Here is a 15144-nt window from a genome sequence, read left to right as displayed (position 1 = left end):
CCATTGCCCTGAATTCTCACATAGTCTCTCAAAAGACTCAACGTCCCCGCCCCCTTGTTTTCTATCGGGCGACGGCGTGGTGTAGTTGCATGCGCTCATTTTCTGTCGGTTCGATTTTTCGTCTTGTATTTGACCAAAGTCTCTCCATTTCCGGCATGTTCGGTGGCCCGCCCGGGTGTGGACAATTGTGGATGGAGACGGGAGCTTCTTCGGCGTAGAAGTGGGACACCGTGGGACGGGGGGTGATAGTGTCGCCTGTCAGAGACTCAGAGCCCTGCGAGTGCAGTGGGTGGTGAGCCGCCGTCAGCGTCAGTCTCGCGCGTGGTGGCCTGGCCGCCTGGGTGCCTTGGGTATGGATATGGTTGTTGTCCGAGTACCTTATCCCATGTCCCAAACTTGGGGGGAATGTTCCCCTGGGGCATATGCGGACTTCCACGGGGGCCCAGGTTTTGGGGAATCTGCTTGTTGGGGAGCAGGAGACATGGGTGGCAGCATGCAGACGACTTGCGCCGGGAGAAGCGCCGGAGACTCTCCTTGAGTGAATCTTCACCATGGATGGTCAAGCGGTTGGCTACCTTACCTGCCTTATTGTTCGCACAGCCGCAGCAGACCAGGCCAGAACGGACAGCAACGCGCTGGGAACTCGGTGAGGGAGAAACGGGCGAGAAAATCGAGCGAGCGACACGAGAGATGAGAGGCAATCGATGATCGGGACCTCGCCGGAACCCAATTGGGGCCAACGGCGGGGCCGAAGCTGATGCCACGATCCAATGGCAAGCGGCCAGGGCTGCTTTCGGCTCCCGAGCTTTTGCCAGCAGGGCCATGAGCCAAGGCCAAGGAACGGAACACTTGACCGGACTCTGCCGCCGCCTTCGTACCTTGTCGTCATGCCAAACTATGGGCAATCTGGGTGGTCTCTCTCGCTGAATTACGCTACTGGACCTACTTTGTACGGATACACACGGGCGCACGATTCCCCGCAGTAGTCGACCCCCCCAGGGCAGAGCTGGTTCCAAGGTTCAGGTTCCAGTTCCAGTTCCAGTTCCAGCTTTCCGCGGCCACGCATCTCGCCTCACATCACGCAGCTGTAGCCGTCCATTCACCATGCTGGATCGTGCTGCAGAAGACCCTATTCTCGTCACGCAGCTTGGTCCTCCGTCCGGCCCAACATCTGGAAAGGCGGGAAAACAAAGGTCTCGAGACATGCAGAACTTGAAGGCCTGGATGTGACCCAATGGCATTTGCATCCCACATGCAGACCCGGGGCATCATCAACTGAGAGTTAGTCAACAACAACTCCAGTGGCAGGGTCTTGGTCATATCGTCCCTGTTCCGTATCCTTGGCCTCGCCTTCGCTATTCTGGGCGACCTCTGTCATGATGGCCAATTGCCAAAATGTCGTGGACTTGTGTTACCCAAGGTGGAAGACAAGAGTCTTGGGGGCTTGGAGCTTGAGGAAAAATCGTGTCTACGGATTGTAGCACGAGACGGACCACCTCAGTCACCCCACCACGACATTACCTCACTGCTTTCTGGTGGTGGTGTTGAGTGCTGACAAGGTACCTTGGCGAATACCTTACGGTCCTTGCATGCCTGTCGCCCTGCTCCATGGGACCAGCAACCATCAGCTCCACACCTGCTCCCCATGCTCCAAGTTCGCTCCCATGCCAATTGAACCCCATCCCCCGTCCATTCCACTGCGATTTCGTCACATACATCATCCTCAAAGCTCCCCCAAAAACTTCCTCACCTTCGCTCTGTCCGACCTTCTTCTCCCATTGTCCCACACCTTCCTCACCCTCCTACCTTACCTGGCTTTGCCTCGTTTGAAATCCCAAGTTCAAACTTTTTCTCCTCATATCTTCTCTCTCTCTTATCTGGAGAATCACTTCATCTCCCTCTTTCGACGAAGGTTGCCTTGGACTAATTTGTACCAAAACAGCTCACGCAGCTCTTCCTCCGAGACGCCAAGCTCCTTCCGCCGCACCTCCAACTGCAGCTTCGCTCCTACTTATTCCCCTCTCACAACTTCTTCTACCCGCCTCCTCCCTTCTACTCTCCTTCGGCACAAATCTTCCAGGAGCCCGTCTGCGAAAACCCAGCGCCTTTTCCAACCACGCCGCCAATCTCCATACCTCTCACAATGGCGCTCGAAGCAGAGACAAAACGCGTCGTCGACCAGTTCGAGCTATCCGATGCATACCTCAACCGTGCCGTCAGCGAATTCCTTGGCCAAATGCGTAAGTTTGCCAATTCTCCCTTCGCGCTCCCGTTCTCTGCAAGTATTCACCTGCGGGAACTGTCTTTGTCACGGCCAAATATTTGCGCCGGAATAAAAAAAAAACAGTCTTGCTCGGCAATACTCAGCAGTCGAGGAAAGTAAGCTGATCTGGGCAATTCACAGAAACTGGCCTGGAAAAGGATGGATCTAGCATGAGCCAGATTCCGACCTACGTCACTGGCGTGCCCAATGGCACTGAAAAGGTAAATTGCGCAGCAACGAAGCTTTGCATTCGCGAACCCACTTCGGGGAGTGCACTCACTGACACTTGTTGCAGGGCCTATACCTCGCTGTCGACCTCGGCGGCACCAACTTCCGCGTGTGCTCTGTCCAGCTCAACGGTGACACTACCTTCAACCTCACATACAGCAAGGTCGCGATCCCCAAGGAGCTCATGGTCGCCAAGACCGCTGAGGAACTCTTTTCCTTCCTCGCCAAACAGATTGAGCTCTTCCTCCGCGAACACCACGCCGAGCACTTTGAGCAGCACATTCGCCGCCGCCAAACCTATAGCGCCCCCGAGGGCTACCGTGACGAGCATGTCTTCCGCCTGGGCTTCACCTTCAGCTTCCCCGTTCAGCAGCTTGGCATTAACAAGGGCAACCTGATCCGGTGGACCAAGGGCTTCGATATTCCCGATGCCGTCGGGAAGGATGTCTGTGCTCTGCTGCAGGTCGAGATCGACAAGCTGCACCTCCCCGTCCGCGTTGCTGCTCTCGTCAACGACACCGTCGGAACCCTGATGGCGAGATCCTACACCTCTACCGGCAAGTCCGGCTCCATCTTGGGTGCCATTTTCGGCACTGGCACCAACGGCGCCTACCTCGAGAAGCTGTCCAACATCAAGAAGCCCATCGTCGGTGAGTTCGAGGCTGCTACCGGCGAGATGGTTGTCAACACTGAGTGGGGTTCGTTCGACAACCAGCTCAACGTATTGCCCAACACCCCTTGGGATGATGCTCTCGACAAGGCCAGTGTCAACCCCGGCATCCAGATGTTTGAGAAGCGTGTCTCTGGCATGTTCTTGGGCGAGATTGTCCGTCTGACCATCCTTGACATGCTCAAGGACGAGAAGCTTTCCCTGTTTAAGGACCAGAACTCTAGCTTCAACGACTGGAAGTCCACAACAAGCATCGGTGCTCAGTCCGGCATGTTCAAGCAGTGGGGCCTGGATAGCTCCATCATGTCCGTTGCCGCTGCTGACAACACCCCCGAGCTGTCAACCCTGAGACAGCAGCTGGAGTCCGAGATGCTGGTGTACAGCCCCTCGCTCGAGGATGCCCAGGCCTTCAAGGCCGTTGCCGGTTCCGTCGGCCGTCGCGCAGCTCGCCTGTCAGCTGTCGCCATTGGCGCCATTGTTCTCCAATCCGGCAAGCTTGACGACGAGACGGAGGAGGTCATTGACGTTGGTGTCGACGGCAGCTTGGTTGAGCACTACCCTTTCTTCAGAGACATGATCTACGAGGCCCTCCGCTCCATTGAGAGCATCGGCCCCAAGGGTGCTGACAAGATCCGCATTGGCATCGCTAAGGACGGAAGTGGAGTTGGCGCCGCCCTCATTGCCCTTGTGGCAGCTGGCATGGAGAAGGAGGGCGACGTCTTGACCGAGTTCAGACAGAATGTCAAGAGGGAACTTGACTCTATCCCTGAACAACGTAAGTTGCTAGTCACTGGAGTCGCCGAGACAAAGGGCGATCTCGACCGTGATGAACTTCCCGCTGCGATGCATTGTGAGACTGTCGGCTAATCACATTTTGTGCGTGCGTTACAGGCGAAGAGGTGTCAACAACCAACACGGCATTGATCATCGGAGGCATCGTTGGTGTTGCAGCCATTGCGGCCGTCTGGTGGTCTCGGTATAACCGTCAATGATGAACGAAGTATAAGAGAGATGAATGAATGGGGGACATTGAGGAATGGGAAAGGGTGGAAGGAAGTGTGGGAAAAGCAAAACCCACCAGTCATTTGGGACAGCAGACAAGAAGAGAGGGAGATGTGACTCCCTCCTTTTGATTGTCTGTGTCCCCATCCGTGTGAGCATCTTCTTTTTTCGGCATTGGGGATTGATTTGATCATTTTCTTCATGATTCCACACACACACAAAGGGGGGAAATACCGGAGTTGGGCCTGAGCAAAACAGAAAAACCTTGCTTGCGTTGGGAAAGGTTTTTGTTCAAAACGCATTACCTGTTTAAATACTTGTCTTGTTTTTATTCTTCTCTAAAAACGAAAGTTCAAAACGTCTATAGCAGGCTAGCCTCTAAATTGTGGGGGCGAATCTTTTCTAGTGTTTTGTTTCTCTCTTCATCTTCGCATCTTGTGATGTAGATGATGAATGCGATGGAGTCAACTGTGCTCTCGGCGGTTGGGATGAAGCTGTGGTATCCTGCCTGTCCTGGTGTCCTACTCGTCAGGGTGCCAGCTGATGATTCTTAAATATCTTGATTTGCATGTGATTGCAACTCTTCAATTTGCCGCTTTCTGGGCGTATTAAACTCCTTGGCCTTGGCACGATCGAGGGAGACATGCCCCTTCTTGCGCCTAACCCTGGAAGGCAGCAGCCGGGTAGGATCTATCCTTCTTCTTCCTCACTGTCGAGCTGCTCCGGGAACTCGCGCCCGAGCCGCCGCTGCTCTTGGGAGGCGCGAGCTTGGCCGATGCCATCTCGTCGGGGAGATCGTTCCACTCTGTCGCGGCGCGGCGGTTCTGGAAGGATGTGCCCGAGATTGTCCTCGACAGCGGCGGAGGAGGGCCTCCGTTCATGGATGGTAGGTTCGCGACGGCCGCGGTAGGACCCGGGATCGGAGGTGGTGCCGTGGCTCTGTCAGAGGACAAGGACTGCTGCTGCCCGCCGATGGACAGAGGACCGACGGCGCGGCGGACGATCCAGGCCGAGTCCGGACGGAGCTTGATGTAGTACCCCTGCAGCGGCTCACCGTATCGCTCGAAGCCGCGGGCGGCGTACCAGCGCATACCCTCCTCGTTGTCGGTCCAGACGTGGGCGTAGATGTGGCGGAGGTTGACGTCCGGGGAGGAGTTTGCGGCCGCGGCGATGAGGTGGTCTACCACGGCGGTGGCGAGGCCATGGGAGCGGTAGGGGGAGAGGAGGGCAAGGGACTGGATGTAGAGGGCGTGTTCGAGGCGGGTCGGAGTCGGGGTCGCGGAAGGAAAGGGGGAGGGTTCGATGCGGGCTACGACGCCGCCGACGACGATTTCCTGAGAGAAGTTTGTGGTGGGTTGGTCGCGCCAGGTGACGACGCGGGAGAAGGGTCCCGTGAGGGCTGCGGCGTAAAAGGTTTCTGGATAGGCTACTGGGAGGAGGAGGGAGTTTATGCGGCGGAGGGGTTGGAGGTCTTGGTCTGAGACGGGGCGGATCGAGGCGCTCGGGTGGAGGGGCGTCGAGGCTGGCGGTTGTGATGTTTGCGGTGTCGTTGCTGGAGGTGAAGTTCTCGGTGGTGTTGTCGTTGTTGTCGCCGTCGTCACTGAGGATTTAGGAGGAGGTGGTGGTGGTGATGTTGACGATGGTGGGGGTTTAGTCGTGGGAGGAGGGGCAGCTGCTGTTCCATTCGATGACGGCGCGGGGGCGTACTTTGACGCTGGGGGCGGCGGAGCGTAGGAGGGTTGCTGGCGGGGTTGGAAGAAGGATTTAATGGAGGACTGGGTCGGTGGTTGCTTCATTGTCGTGGTCTGGGGGAGAGACATGCTGTGTGTGTTGGGCGGAGGATCGTTCGTTTGCTTGGCTTGTGAAGGAGGGAAATGTATTCGTAGGTGAGTTGTCGAGACTGGCGGGAGGATGGCGGGAAAGAAAATGTGGAACAGCAGGGTAGCAAGGTAAGGTAGATCGAGCACTCGAGCTGGAGGGATGATACTCTGTCAAATAATTCCCGAGCAGACAGAACTCCAGTTGCGCGTGCGCGAAGGCGTGAGCATTTACACGCGTGCGGTACTTAAAGAGTCTGGTTTGGGATTTGGTGATGTCTCGTTTCCAATAATTCGGTGACGATGAATGCAGGGAAAGAGGGAAAGGGGAGTTAGGCGAGAGGTTTAGGAAGTCACTGTCTCTGAATGGTTGCGACTTTTTTTTTTTTTTTTTTTTTCGGGATGCAGGGCAGGTAGACGGTTCCTTGCAGCGAGACGGAAGGTGGTGCAAGTCGTGACTCGGTTTAGGTTTGGTGGCCCCTTCTCCCTGGGCAGACTCTGGAAAGGAGACAGGTACTCTGTACTTCGTACACCCTCAGAGGCTCAAACGGACAGCTGCGTTCGGTCAGCCCCGATGCCAATTACTGTGTAAGAGTCTAAGAGATGCGGCCAGACGCGGCTCTGGAGGCTCCGGCGGGAGAGCGACGGCTCCACCGGCTCGTCCCTGGAGTCATTGTAGAGTGACGAATGTCGGAGATGGTATTGTGCTAAAGATATCCTGTATTACATGCACTCCGTATTCCGTACTTGTATAAAGAGACCACGAAGCCAATTGGAGGGGCACCGGGGAGTGGTAGTGCTAACAAGTACTGCATGAACTTCAGAGACTGATGGATGGTTAGACTCTCTGAACGAATCATGGAAGAAGAGCGAACCCCTGGCAAACCGCCGTCTTGACTCGACAGTGACGATGTCTACAGCATACTTACCAGGGTGTTCTTTTGGATGGAGGGAGTGTGTCGGCGAGGTTGAAAAAAAAAAAAAAAAAGGTCTGATCAACTATCAACACAACACCTCGTAGGTGAATCGATCTCTTCCACAGGAAATAGGTAGTTGCTGCTCTCGGGTTTACCTAGGTAGCTTGAGAGTGTGAGGTGGATGGCAGAACCATGACCGCTCACCATATGCAGAGTTTGTTTTGCTACCGCTATCGATGACTCTGTCGTCCCTCCCTCACTGCTTTTTTGCTAGTTGTCTGACAATGTCCTCGGAGTATTACAATCAAGGTATCCCGGAAAGAAGTTCATAATGATGGTAAGTTGTTGACCGGAATTTAGCCCCTTGGACCCCTGTGCACCTTGGCTATGGTACCTAGGCGAAAAGGGGACTAAAGTCAGGCACATGCATGCGCCGATGGGGACACTGTATCCGCTCCGTAGTTTCCATGACGGGATCCTTGGATGGGATGGGATGACATCCAAGCCCGTCTCCCTGTTCTGCGAGTGTGTTTGGCAGCGTGGATGTAACTGAAAGTGCATTGGTGCATAGGGTTGTCATTTTGTTTGCTATCTGCAAAGAATTCAGGTGCTGTGTTGGATCGTGGGGCGGAATAGGTAGTCTGGGGAAAGTCAGCACCGCTCGATGATTTCTCTTTGGACCTTTTTGTCTTGATTGAAGAAGGATGCTTACATCATGCTGTAACGGAAGCCATCCAATTGAAGATATGACACCTTGGACTTTGTTATCTGTTGCATTTACTACCTTACCTATACCTTATGTAAGGTAAGGAAAGGAAGGGACTGGGTTGTAGGTTGCCCAATGGGTTCCTGCTTCATTTGCAAGTGGTTGTGAGTGAGGCGGCCCGCAGATCGACGTTGACACTTTTGGGAAGTTGCTTCCGGGCTTCTTACCAAAGTCGCTCTTTCCCGCAATTCCCTTGCCAACGATGCCTGAGCAATCTGCTAAGGTAATCCGGAAAACCCACCCAAATTCGCACTCTCTCCTTCTCCAATCCCCCATCAACCACCTCACCTCATCTTTCACCGGGCTTTGAGAGGATCTTACCTCGCTCACCTTACCCCGAGCAATTCTCTCTCTCTCTTCCTATCATCTCACCCTTTGAACCAATTACCTTCTTTTTTCCGCCAGTCAACCAACACCGACGTTGGCCGCGACCATCGGATTCTCTCGCCTCGCACCTTCAACCCCCCCGTCCTATCCAGATTCGGCATAGGGCCTCTCGCGTGGTACGACAAAGGGAAAGTCGACCCCCTAGCTCATCGGAGACTACCTACCTACACCTTAACCGCAAATCCTTGTGTCCGTTGCTTGTTCGCCATCGCTGTTGCACCCTTACCTATTACTTCAGCAAAGCAAGGTTCCGAAACTTTTTTCCCTCTAACCCTTCCCTGGCGGCGGCGTCGGTCGGTCGTTCCTTTCCATTTGCTCAGCTTGACCTCATCTCCCCCTGCACTGCACCGCACCTGCTGCTACATACTACGACTTGCTCAGTGCTCACTGCTGCGGCTGCTGAACCACCCGCCCCTCGACCGGCCGTGTGGCACCTTATTTTAGTTACCCGTCAACCCGATTCAGATTCCACAAACCACATTTCTTCCTGCACACGACCACATAGCTATCCGCCCTCCGAGGCTGCGATCACGACGGCATCTTACTCCCTTCAGCCTCTGTGCGCCGTTCCGTCGGCCTCGTCGAGATGGCTTCCAATACAGGAAAGGCTGGAGTGATTGTCGCTCCCGACGACGCTGGCAACATGGACAAGCTTGTAAGTCTTCTTCCATCCCCTGCTCTCCCCTTCCTTCCCCAGTCTTACTCAAATCATCGCGGCCATTCCATTCTACGAATCGCTGCGGCTGGGATGGGCGACTGCTCGCCATGGCTGATGACTTGACATGATGCTGACCACGGTCTGTTATTGGACAACAGGCACACGCTGTCCTCGACGATCTCATGTACAACATTGTACATGACCTGCTGCTCAAAGTCCACCGCGACGAGAAAATGGCGAGAGCGTCCACCGCTGCCATTCGTGTCGAGAAGCTGGCTTCCGATGCATCAGAGAGCTCTACCCCCGACTCGAAGCCAGACGTGCGAATAGAGACCGACGCTGCGATATACGAAGACGGCAAGGTTCTGCTCAAGGGCAACCCCCTCAAGACCACATCCGAGATCCTGTGCCCCAGATGCCACCTACCTCGCCTGCTCTACCCGACCGATGGCAAAGGCGCGCGAAAGCCCGATCCAAGCGTCATCTACTGCAAGAAGCACCCCTACATCGACAAGCCCGGCTACGACATTTACGGGCAGACCTGGGTTCAGCCTGGTCCCGGCCGCGGCAAGAAGAAGAAGGATATGAAGCCCGATCCGAATATCGAGTCAGCCGGTCCTGGAGAAGCGCGACCAGCCAACGTGCTCTCATTTCCCTCCGCAACCTGCAGCAAGTGCAAACGATGCATTCTTGTCACCCGTCTCAACAACCACATGGGCTCTTGCATTGGAAATAGCGGACGCAATGCCAGTCGCGCTGCGGCAGCAAAGATCTCAAATGGCAGCAATGGCGCTAGCCAGCACGACGGAACACCCCCATCAAGCCAAAAGGCAACACCGGCGCCTGCATCGCGGGCCTCGAGCCCTAAGAAGCGCGACAGCGAGGAGGTGGCGGCACCTGAAGACGAGGACGAATCGGGAGACAGCCATAAGAAGAAGAAGTTGAAGTCGACGCCCTTGATGACAAAAAAGGTCATCCTCAAAACAAAAGGTCCTAAGAAGGAAAAGGTGAAGACGAGCTCACTTTTGAGTCGTGAGGCAAAGGCGGACGACGGCGACAACTCTACCGTTGAAGTTGCGCCAAAGAAGGAGAAGAAGGAAGCCAAGGGCATTAGTCCGGCCAAGAAGCTGAAGCTCGGTGCCGCCAAGCCGCCCTTGTCCTCGCCGTTATCCAAGAATGGTCGGAACGGGAAAGAGAAGGACGAAGATGCAGAGTCAGAATCGTCCGGCACATTGTCGTCGCCGCCACACTAGAAGCCTGGCAGCACGACGAGCGGCACAACGGGCGGCAAAACGACCAGCGCAACGAGCAGCACAAAGACCAGCTCAAAACCCAGTGTCAAAAGAACGGCCGGCTGTGGTCTTAGGAGACCAAGCGAGTTGTTGGCTATGAAGCGCACATCGGCGCCTTCGTCAGTCAAACGCTCACCTCCACAGTCGAAGCCGCAGCCGCAGCCGCAGCCAACTCGACAGCGACTGGCGTCTGTCTCAAGCACCTCTTCCGTTCAAAGCAACTCTTCTGGTCGTTCTACCGCAAACTCGAACTCGCCGGAACCTTCTCAAGACACGGTTCGATCCACGAGACGGGTTTCACGTTCCAAGACCACTGGAAGTCGAACGCCTCCAACTGAAGGCAAAAAGCCCGCCAAAAGTCGATCTACCGTTCAGGCCCAGCCGCCAGCCCGAGGTAAAAAGAGAGCCTCGGATGAGCATGAGAAACGGGCCAACAAACGGCGTCGCTCTTGATATCGCTCCTTTGTATCCATTACCACAATTTTTCCTTTCAGTGTCCCGGGCCCGGCGTCAGATATCAGCCGGGATGGGCATACCTTACTTCTCTGGGCCGCACTCTACGACGAAAGAATAGGGTCGTGGGACTGGCAACAGAGCCAGGTTCCTGGCCGATTTCTTCTTTTCTTTCTGTACTCATCAAAAATCTGAAGCCCTGGTCGACGAGAAGATCGACATTCGATACACGATACTCAACAATGCATGGTCAGGGAGTCAGTCGGGGAAGGTCTTCTAGGGATGAGGAGGTTTCCTCCCTCCATACTCGTGTGCATCGCCTGGCGAGGCGGATGGCGGCGTTTAGAGATTGCGGCTACATTTTATAGGCATTGTGACAAATGATATTGATTCCCCCCATTGAGTTTGAAGATTGTGATTTATCATACTCTATTTGATTTATGACCACGTGAAAGATGTAGACGACATGGATTGGATATAACTTTTTTCCCAGTGTACGGTCTGCTCGACCAAACGCCAAACTCCGTGTAGATGCTGACAATACGGCCCCTCTAGGCAGGCAGACCTATACCACCACCTCGCTGGCTATTCGTCGCCGCCCTCTTCAACAACGGAAGCCTTGATGATCTTGACCTCCTCAAGTGGCCGATCCTCGGGCCCCGTCTTGACGAGCCCCATCCTCTTGACAACGCTCAACCCGCTCTTGACCCGTCCAAAGATGGTATGTTTCCCATCGAGCCAAGGGGTCGGGGCAAGGGTAATAAAGAACTGAGAGCCGTTTGTATCGGGCCCCGCGTTTGCCATGGAGAGCACTCCCGCGCCGGTGTGTTTTAGCCCCGCGTGGATCTCGTCTGCGAACTTTTCGCCGTAGATTGAGGTGCCGCCGCGGCCTGTGCCTGTCGGGTCGCCGGCCTGGACCATGAAGTTGGGTATGATGCGGTGGATTACGGTGCTGTTGTAGTAGCCTCTCTTTGCGAGGGTTGCAAAGTTTGTGCAGGTTTTGGGGGCGTGGGCGGTGTAGAGTTCTAGGATTATTGTGCCCTGTTTGGAGGGGAGAGGTGGTTAGCTTGAGGGTTGTCGCATTGGCAACTGGATGTTTGGTGGGTGGGTTGAGGGGGGTGGAGGATGTTTGGACGTACCATTGAGGTCTCGAGGGAGACGTTGGTAGTCATTTTGAGGAATTGGCAGCTGTGCTTGCTGCGCGGATTGTCGTAGACTGTGGTTTTGCTGCTGGTGGTGGAGGGGATCACGGAGGATTATTCTGGGCGAGGCTGGTGATGCGATGCGATTGAGGTTTTGCGGTCGCACGCCAGTCAGGTCCAGTCGCGAATCGCGCCCGATTGCGGATTGCGCTTTTCCATGGTGGCTGGCCAGGGGGAGCTTCAGCCACTTCTGGGGTGAAGGTGCGCCACTGGGAGCTGGAGGTCTCTAAGGTAGGTAGGTACACAAGCCCAAAAAATGAGCTGTCTGTGGCATTATGTAGGACCACCGAATTCGAACTCGCAACCTTTGCAGGACCCAATTATGCGTTATTACTTCCTCCACTAGGTCATGTACACTTCAGACGCTGCTCATGTCTGTGATTCAATGATATTTGTCTTATAGATCTGAGGGGTTGAGTGTTTGTGGTGTATTCGTAGATGTTTATTCCATGTTGCACATTTGAGCTGGTGTCTCGTGGTGTCGATGGTTTACAGCGCTGAGGTGGGGGGCCATGGGAGCTGAAGCCTCCCCCCGCATGCCTTGCCTAAGCTGAGCGCAGCTTAGGTACCTACCTCACTTCTCACTTGTCAACTACCGTACCAATCTGGACCAGCGCAGGGCGAACCTCCTGCAGCAACGCTCGCGCCGCACGGATATCGATACCGCCTTTCAAGAGTTTGGACACGGGCAAGGTGCGACTTGTCTCCAGAAGAAGATAAACCAAACGGCGAATCTATCTTTCTTGGGACGTTCGGAGTCCCATTTCGTCTCAACAAAAGACACTTCTCACTTGCCTGCCTGCCCCATTACCTGTGGCAAAATCTGACCTGGGCGGAAATTGATTCTCAGAATTGACTTCTTACCTTTTTTTTTTATCAGGCAGGGCAGGAAACACCGTGTCGTCTTTCGTCCGACCCATCTCCAAAAACAGGTGGCTTCAACTTCTGCATTCACTATTTGGTAAGAATCAGAATAGTACCGAGAGATTTGGTATTGCTTCTGACGTTTTCTCAGCATTTGACCGCCAGTGGTCCTTTCCGAGGGCATAAAATAATTACGGGGACCCGGCTTCTCTATTTGCCACTTTTAACGGCCATCCTCTCATTCATTCAGACTCTGCTTCCGTCTCTTCATCCTGACGACTATCACGAGCTTCACTTACCTCGGACGATTGTTTCCGTCTTCTCGGCCCTTGGACCGATAGTTTTATCCTAGCACCCAGGAACGACAGCAAGTCTGACACCAACAGCGACAGCGACGACATGGCTTCACCGGTCCCCAGCCCCATCAACCCGCCGTTTGATGAGCTTGCCCAGAACCTCACCGGCAACCTCACTGGCAACTTGACAGCTGGAAACGTCACCGCTGCCGCCGTGGAATGGGGCTTCACCCAGTATGCTAGCTTCTTGACGATGGAGGCCAAGCTCATCTTCAGCGCCCTGGCCATCATTTACATCGGCGCCCACGGCTCACTACGCCGCCCGCCTTCTGCCGCTCCTCAGAAGCGCAAGGATGGGAAAGAACGCAAGGAGGATGAGCCTATAACGGAGGGTCTCATGCCTACCGACGCCATTCTCTTCCCGATCCTGGCAGGTACCATGCTCATCGGCCTCTACTACCTCATTCAATGGCTCCAGGACCCCGCCATCCTCAACAAGATCCTCCGTGTCTACATGTCCGTCATGGGTGTCGCCAGTTTGACCACTCTGATCGCACACTCGCTGCGGGTTGTCACCGGATTCGTCTTCCCCAACTACTTCCGCCACGATGGCTCACTCTACAACGTCAACGACGACGATGAGGCTTTCGTCAAGGTCACAGGCGAGGAGGTGGACCGGAACAACGCGCAGGTTCTCCAGAAGAGCAACCCGCTACCCTTTGGTTTGCGCAGCATCGTACGCCTCAACAGCATTAAGACCAACCGGGTTCTGTGGGATTTACGCCACGTCTTGACGGATGAGTGGACGGTGAAGGCGAAGCTGCACGGTCTCCTTCGCGAGAAGTTTCACATGACCATCCTCCACGTCGTTGGTCTTAACCTGGCTATCGCCACCGTCGTGGCCTACTTCATGTCTGGCTCGCCTTTCCTGTCCAATTTCATGGGCTACGGATTTTGCTACGGCTCGTTCCTCATGATGTCTCCGACGACGTTTGCGACGGGAAGCTTGGTGCTCATCGGACTCTTCTTCTACGACATAATCATGGTCTTCTACACGTAAGTTGCAACTCAACCCAGTTGTGAATCACCCTTGGACGCAAGTCATCTGACAATCCACCAGTCCCTACATGATCACGGTTGCTACCAAGCTCGATGTGCCCATCAAGCTCCAGTTCCAGTCCGCCGCTAGGTCCAGTATTCTCGGACTCGGAGACATTGTCGTCCCGGGCATTGTAATGTGTCTCGCCCTTCGCTTCGACATGTGGCTTCACTACCAGCGCCAGATCAAGTACATCCCGACCGATCTCAAGTCCGACCAGCACGACGCGACCTCTGGCGACGTGGTCACCGTGAGCCAAACCCAGCACATTGCGCAAAAGGCCACTTACCTCGACATCACCAACTGCTGGGGCGACTGGTTCTGGTCCGCCCCTTCGTGGCTGGGCCTCTTCAAGGCCGCAACGGGAACAGCGCCGCCGACTGTGCGTGGATCGACTTTCAGCAAGACGTACTTTTACGCCTCCTTGGTCGGCTACGCTTTCGGCATGGTGACTACACTAGTCATGTTGGTCGTCTTCAAGCACGGCCAGCCCGCGCTACTGTACCTCGTCCCTGGCGTTCTCAGCTCCCTCTGGTTGACTGGTCTCGTCCGCGGCGAGCTCAAGGAGATGTGGATGTACACCGAGGACGGCAGCCTCGACACCCGCGACGTTGTCGTCGAGCTCGACGGTGACGGTAATGTCATGAAGGAGCTGAAGAAGGACGAGGACGAGAAGAAAAAGAAGAAGGACGAGGAAGAGAAGACTGCGGAGGAGAAGAAGGCTATTGAGAAGCGGGACGCCGAGAAGACTGAGTATAGCATAGTCTCCTTCTCCGTCACTGCTCCGCTTAGAAAGCCGAAGACGCAGTGATCTGAGACGGGGTGGGCAGGATACGGTGCTTGACGAGGGGAAGGAAAGATGGGTGCATCTAGATTTGTGCATTAGGCGGCGTTGAGGTGTAGATTCCATCATCACCATCCGGATAGCGGAGATTGATAGCTTAATACATCAACGCAGGTTGACCGGAACTGAACATGCTCTCTGGTGGATAACAAGAATGACACGCGCCTGCCTCCTTCCACTAGATCCTACTGAATGTCACGAAGTGACCTGTAAGGCAGGTGCTTGCCCAGCCGTTCCTGCCCATACCTTCCGCGAGAACCCCTTATACCCCCCCTCAAGCCCATTCCCGTCACCAGCCAGCGGGCGCCCCCTCGGGGGTCAGGTCAAAACTGGCTGGGTGGTGTAATGGTTGAAGTCCACGAACAGCCTAATCGGCGAAGGCTTAG

General features: G+C 55.0%; 5 protein-coding genes across 5 annotated transcripts; 3 read left to right on the top strand and 2 right to left on the bottom strand.

Annotated features, from left to right (window-relative positions):
• The first annotated feature begins 75 nt into the window (after positions 1-75).
• On the top strand, positions 76-6274 carry HER10_EVM0001987 (hexokinase). The gene is made up of 4 exons (XM_035471718.1): positions 76-2240; positions 2405-2484; positions 2559-3936; positions 4053-6274. Exons 1-4 carry the CDS (start codon positions 2144-2146, stop codon positions 4151-4153), a joined length of 1656 nt encoding a protein of 551 aa, XP_035332226.1. The 5' UTR covers positions 76-2143; the 3' UTR covers positions 4154-6274.
• HER10_EVM0011176 (acetyltransferase) lies at positions 4823-5983 on the bottom strand (the record flags this gene model as incomplete). The annotated part of the gene is made up of 1 exon (XM_035480614.1): positions 4823-5983. One exon carries the CDS (start codon positions 5981-5983, stop codon positions 4823-4825), a length of 1161 nt encoding a protein of 386 aa, XP_035333350.1.
• Positions 6275-7941: 1667 nt separating the features above from the next.
• Positions 7942-10856, top strand: HER10_EVM0012065 (transcriptional activator). The gene is made up of 2 exons (XM_035481468.1): positions 7942-8705; positions 8867-10856. The coding sequence occupies exons 1-2, from the start codon at positions 8637-8639 to the stop codon at positions 9959-9961; spliced, it is 1164 nt and encodes a 387-aa protein (XP_035333457.1). The 5' UTR covers positions 7942-8636; the 3' UTR covers positions 9962-10856.
• HER10_EVM0012627 (cyclophilin type peptidyl-prolyl cis-trans isomerase/CLD) lies at positions 10847-11862 on the bottom strand. Its single transcript, XM_035482020.1, has 2 exons — positions 11593-11862; positions 10847-11494 (listed from the first exon to the last, which is right to left on the bottom strand). Exons 1-2 carry the CDS (start codon positions 11623-11625, stop codon positions 11039-11041), a joined length of 489 nt encoding a protein of 162 aa, XP_035333531.1. The 5' UTR covers positions 11626-11862; the 3' UTR covers positions 10847-11038.
• A 508-nt stretch (positions 11863-12370) lies between these two features.
• On the top strand, positions 12371-14725 carry HER10_EVM0006413 (signal peptide peptidase; the record flags this gene model as incomplete). Its single annotated transcript, XM_035475997.1, has 2 exons — positions 12371-13871; positions 13936-14725. Exons 1-2 carry the CDS (start codon positions 12919-12921, stop codon positions 14723-14725), a joined length of 1743 nt encoding a protein of 580 aa, XP_035332759.1. The 5' UTR covers positions 12371-12918.
• Positions 14726-15144: the final 419 nt, after the last annotated feature.

This window comes from Colletotrichum scovillei (assembly GCF_011075155.1).
Source record: "Colletotrichum scovillei strain TJNH1 chromosome Unknown Contig00006, whole genome shotgun sequence".
Lineage (NCBI taxonomy): Eukaryota > Fungi > Ascomycota > Sordariomycetes > Glomerellales > Glomerellaceae > Colletotrichum > Colletotrichum scovillei.
The sequence above is the reverse complement of the archived record's forward strand: the minus strand, read 5'-3'. Positions and strand labels throughout refer to the sequence as shown.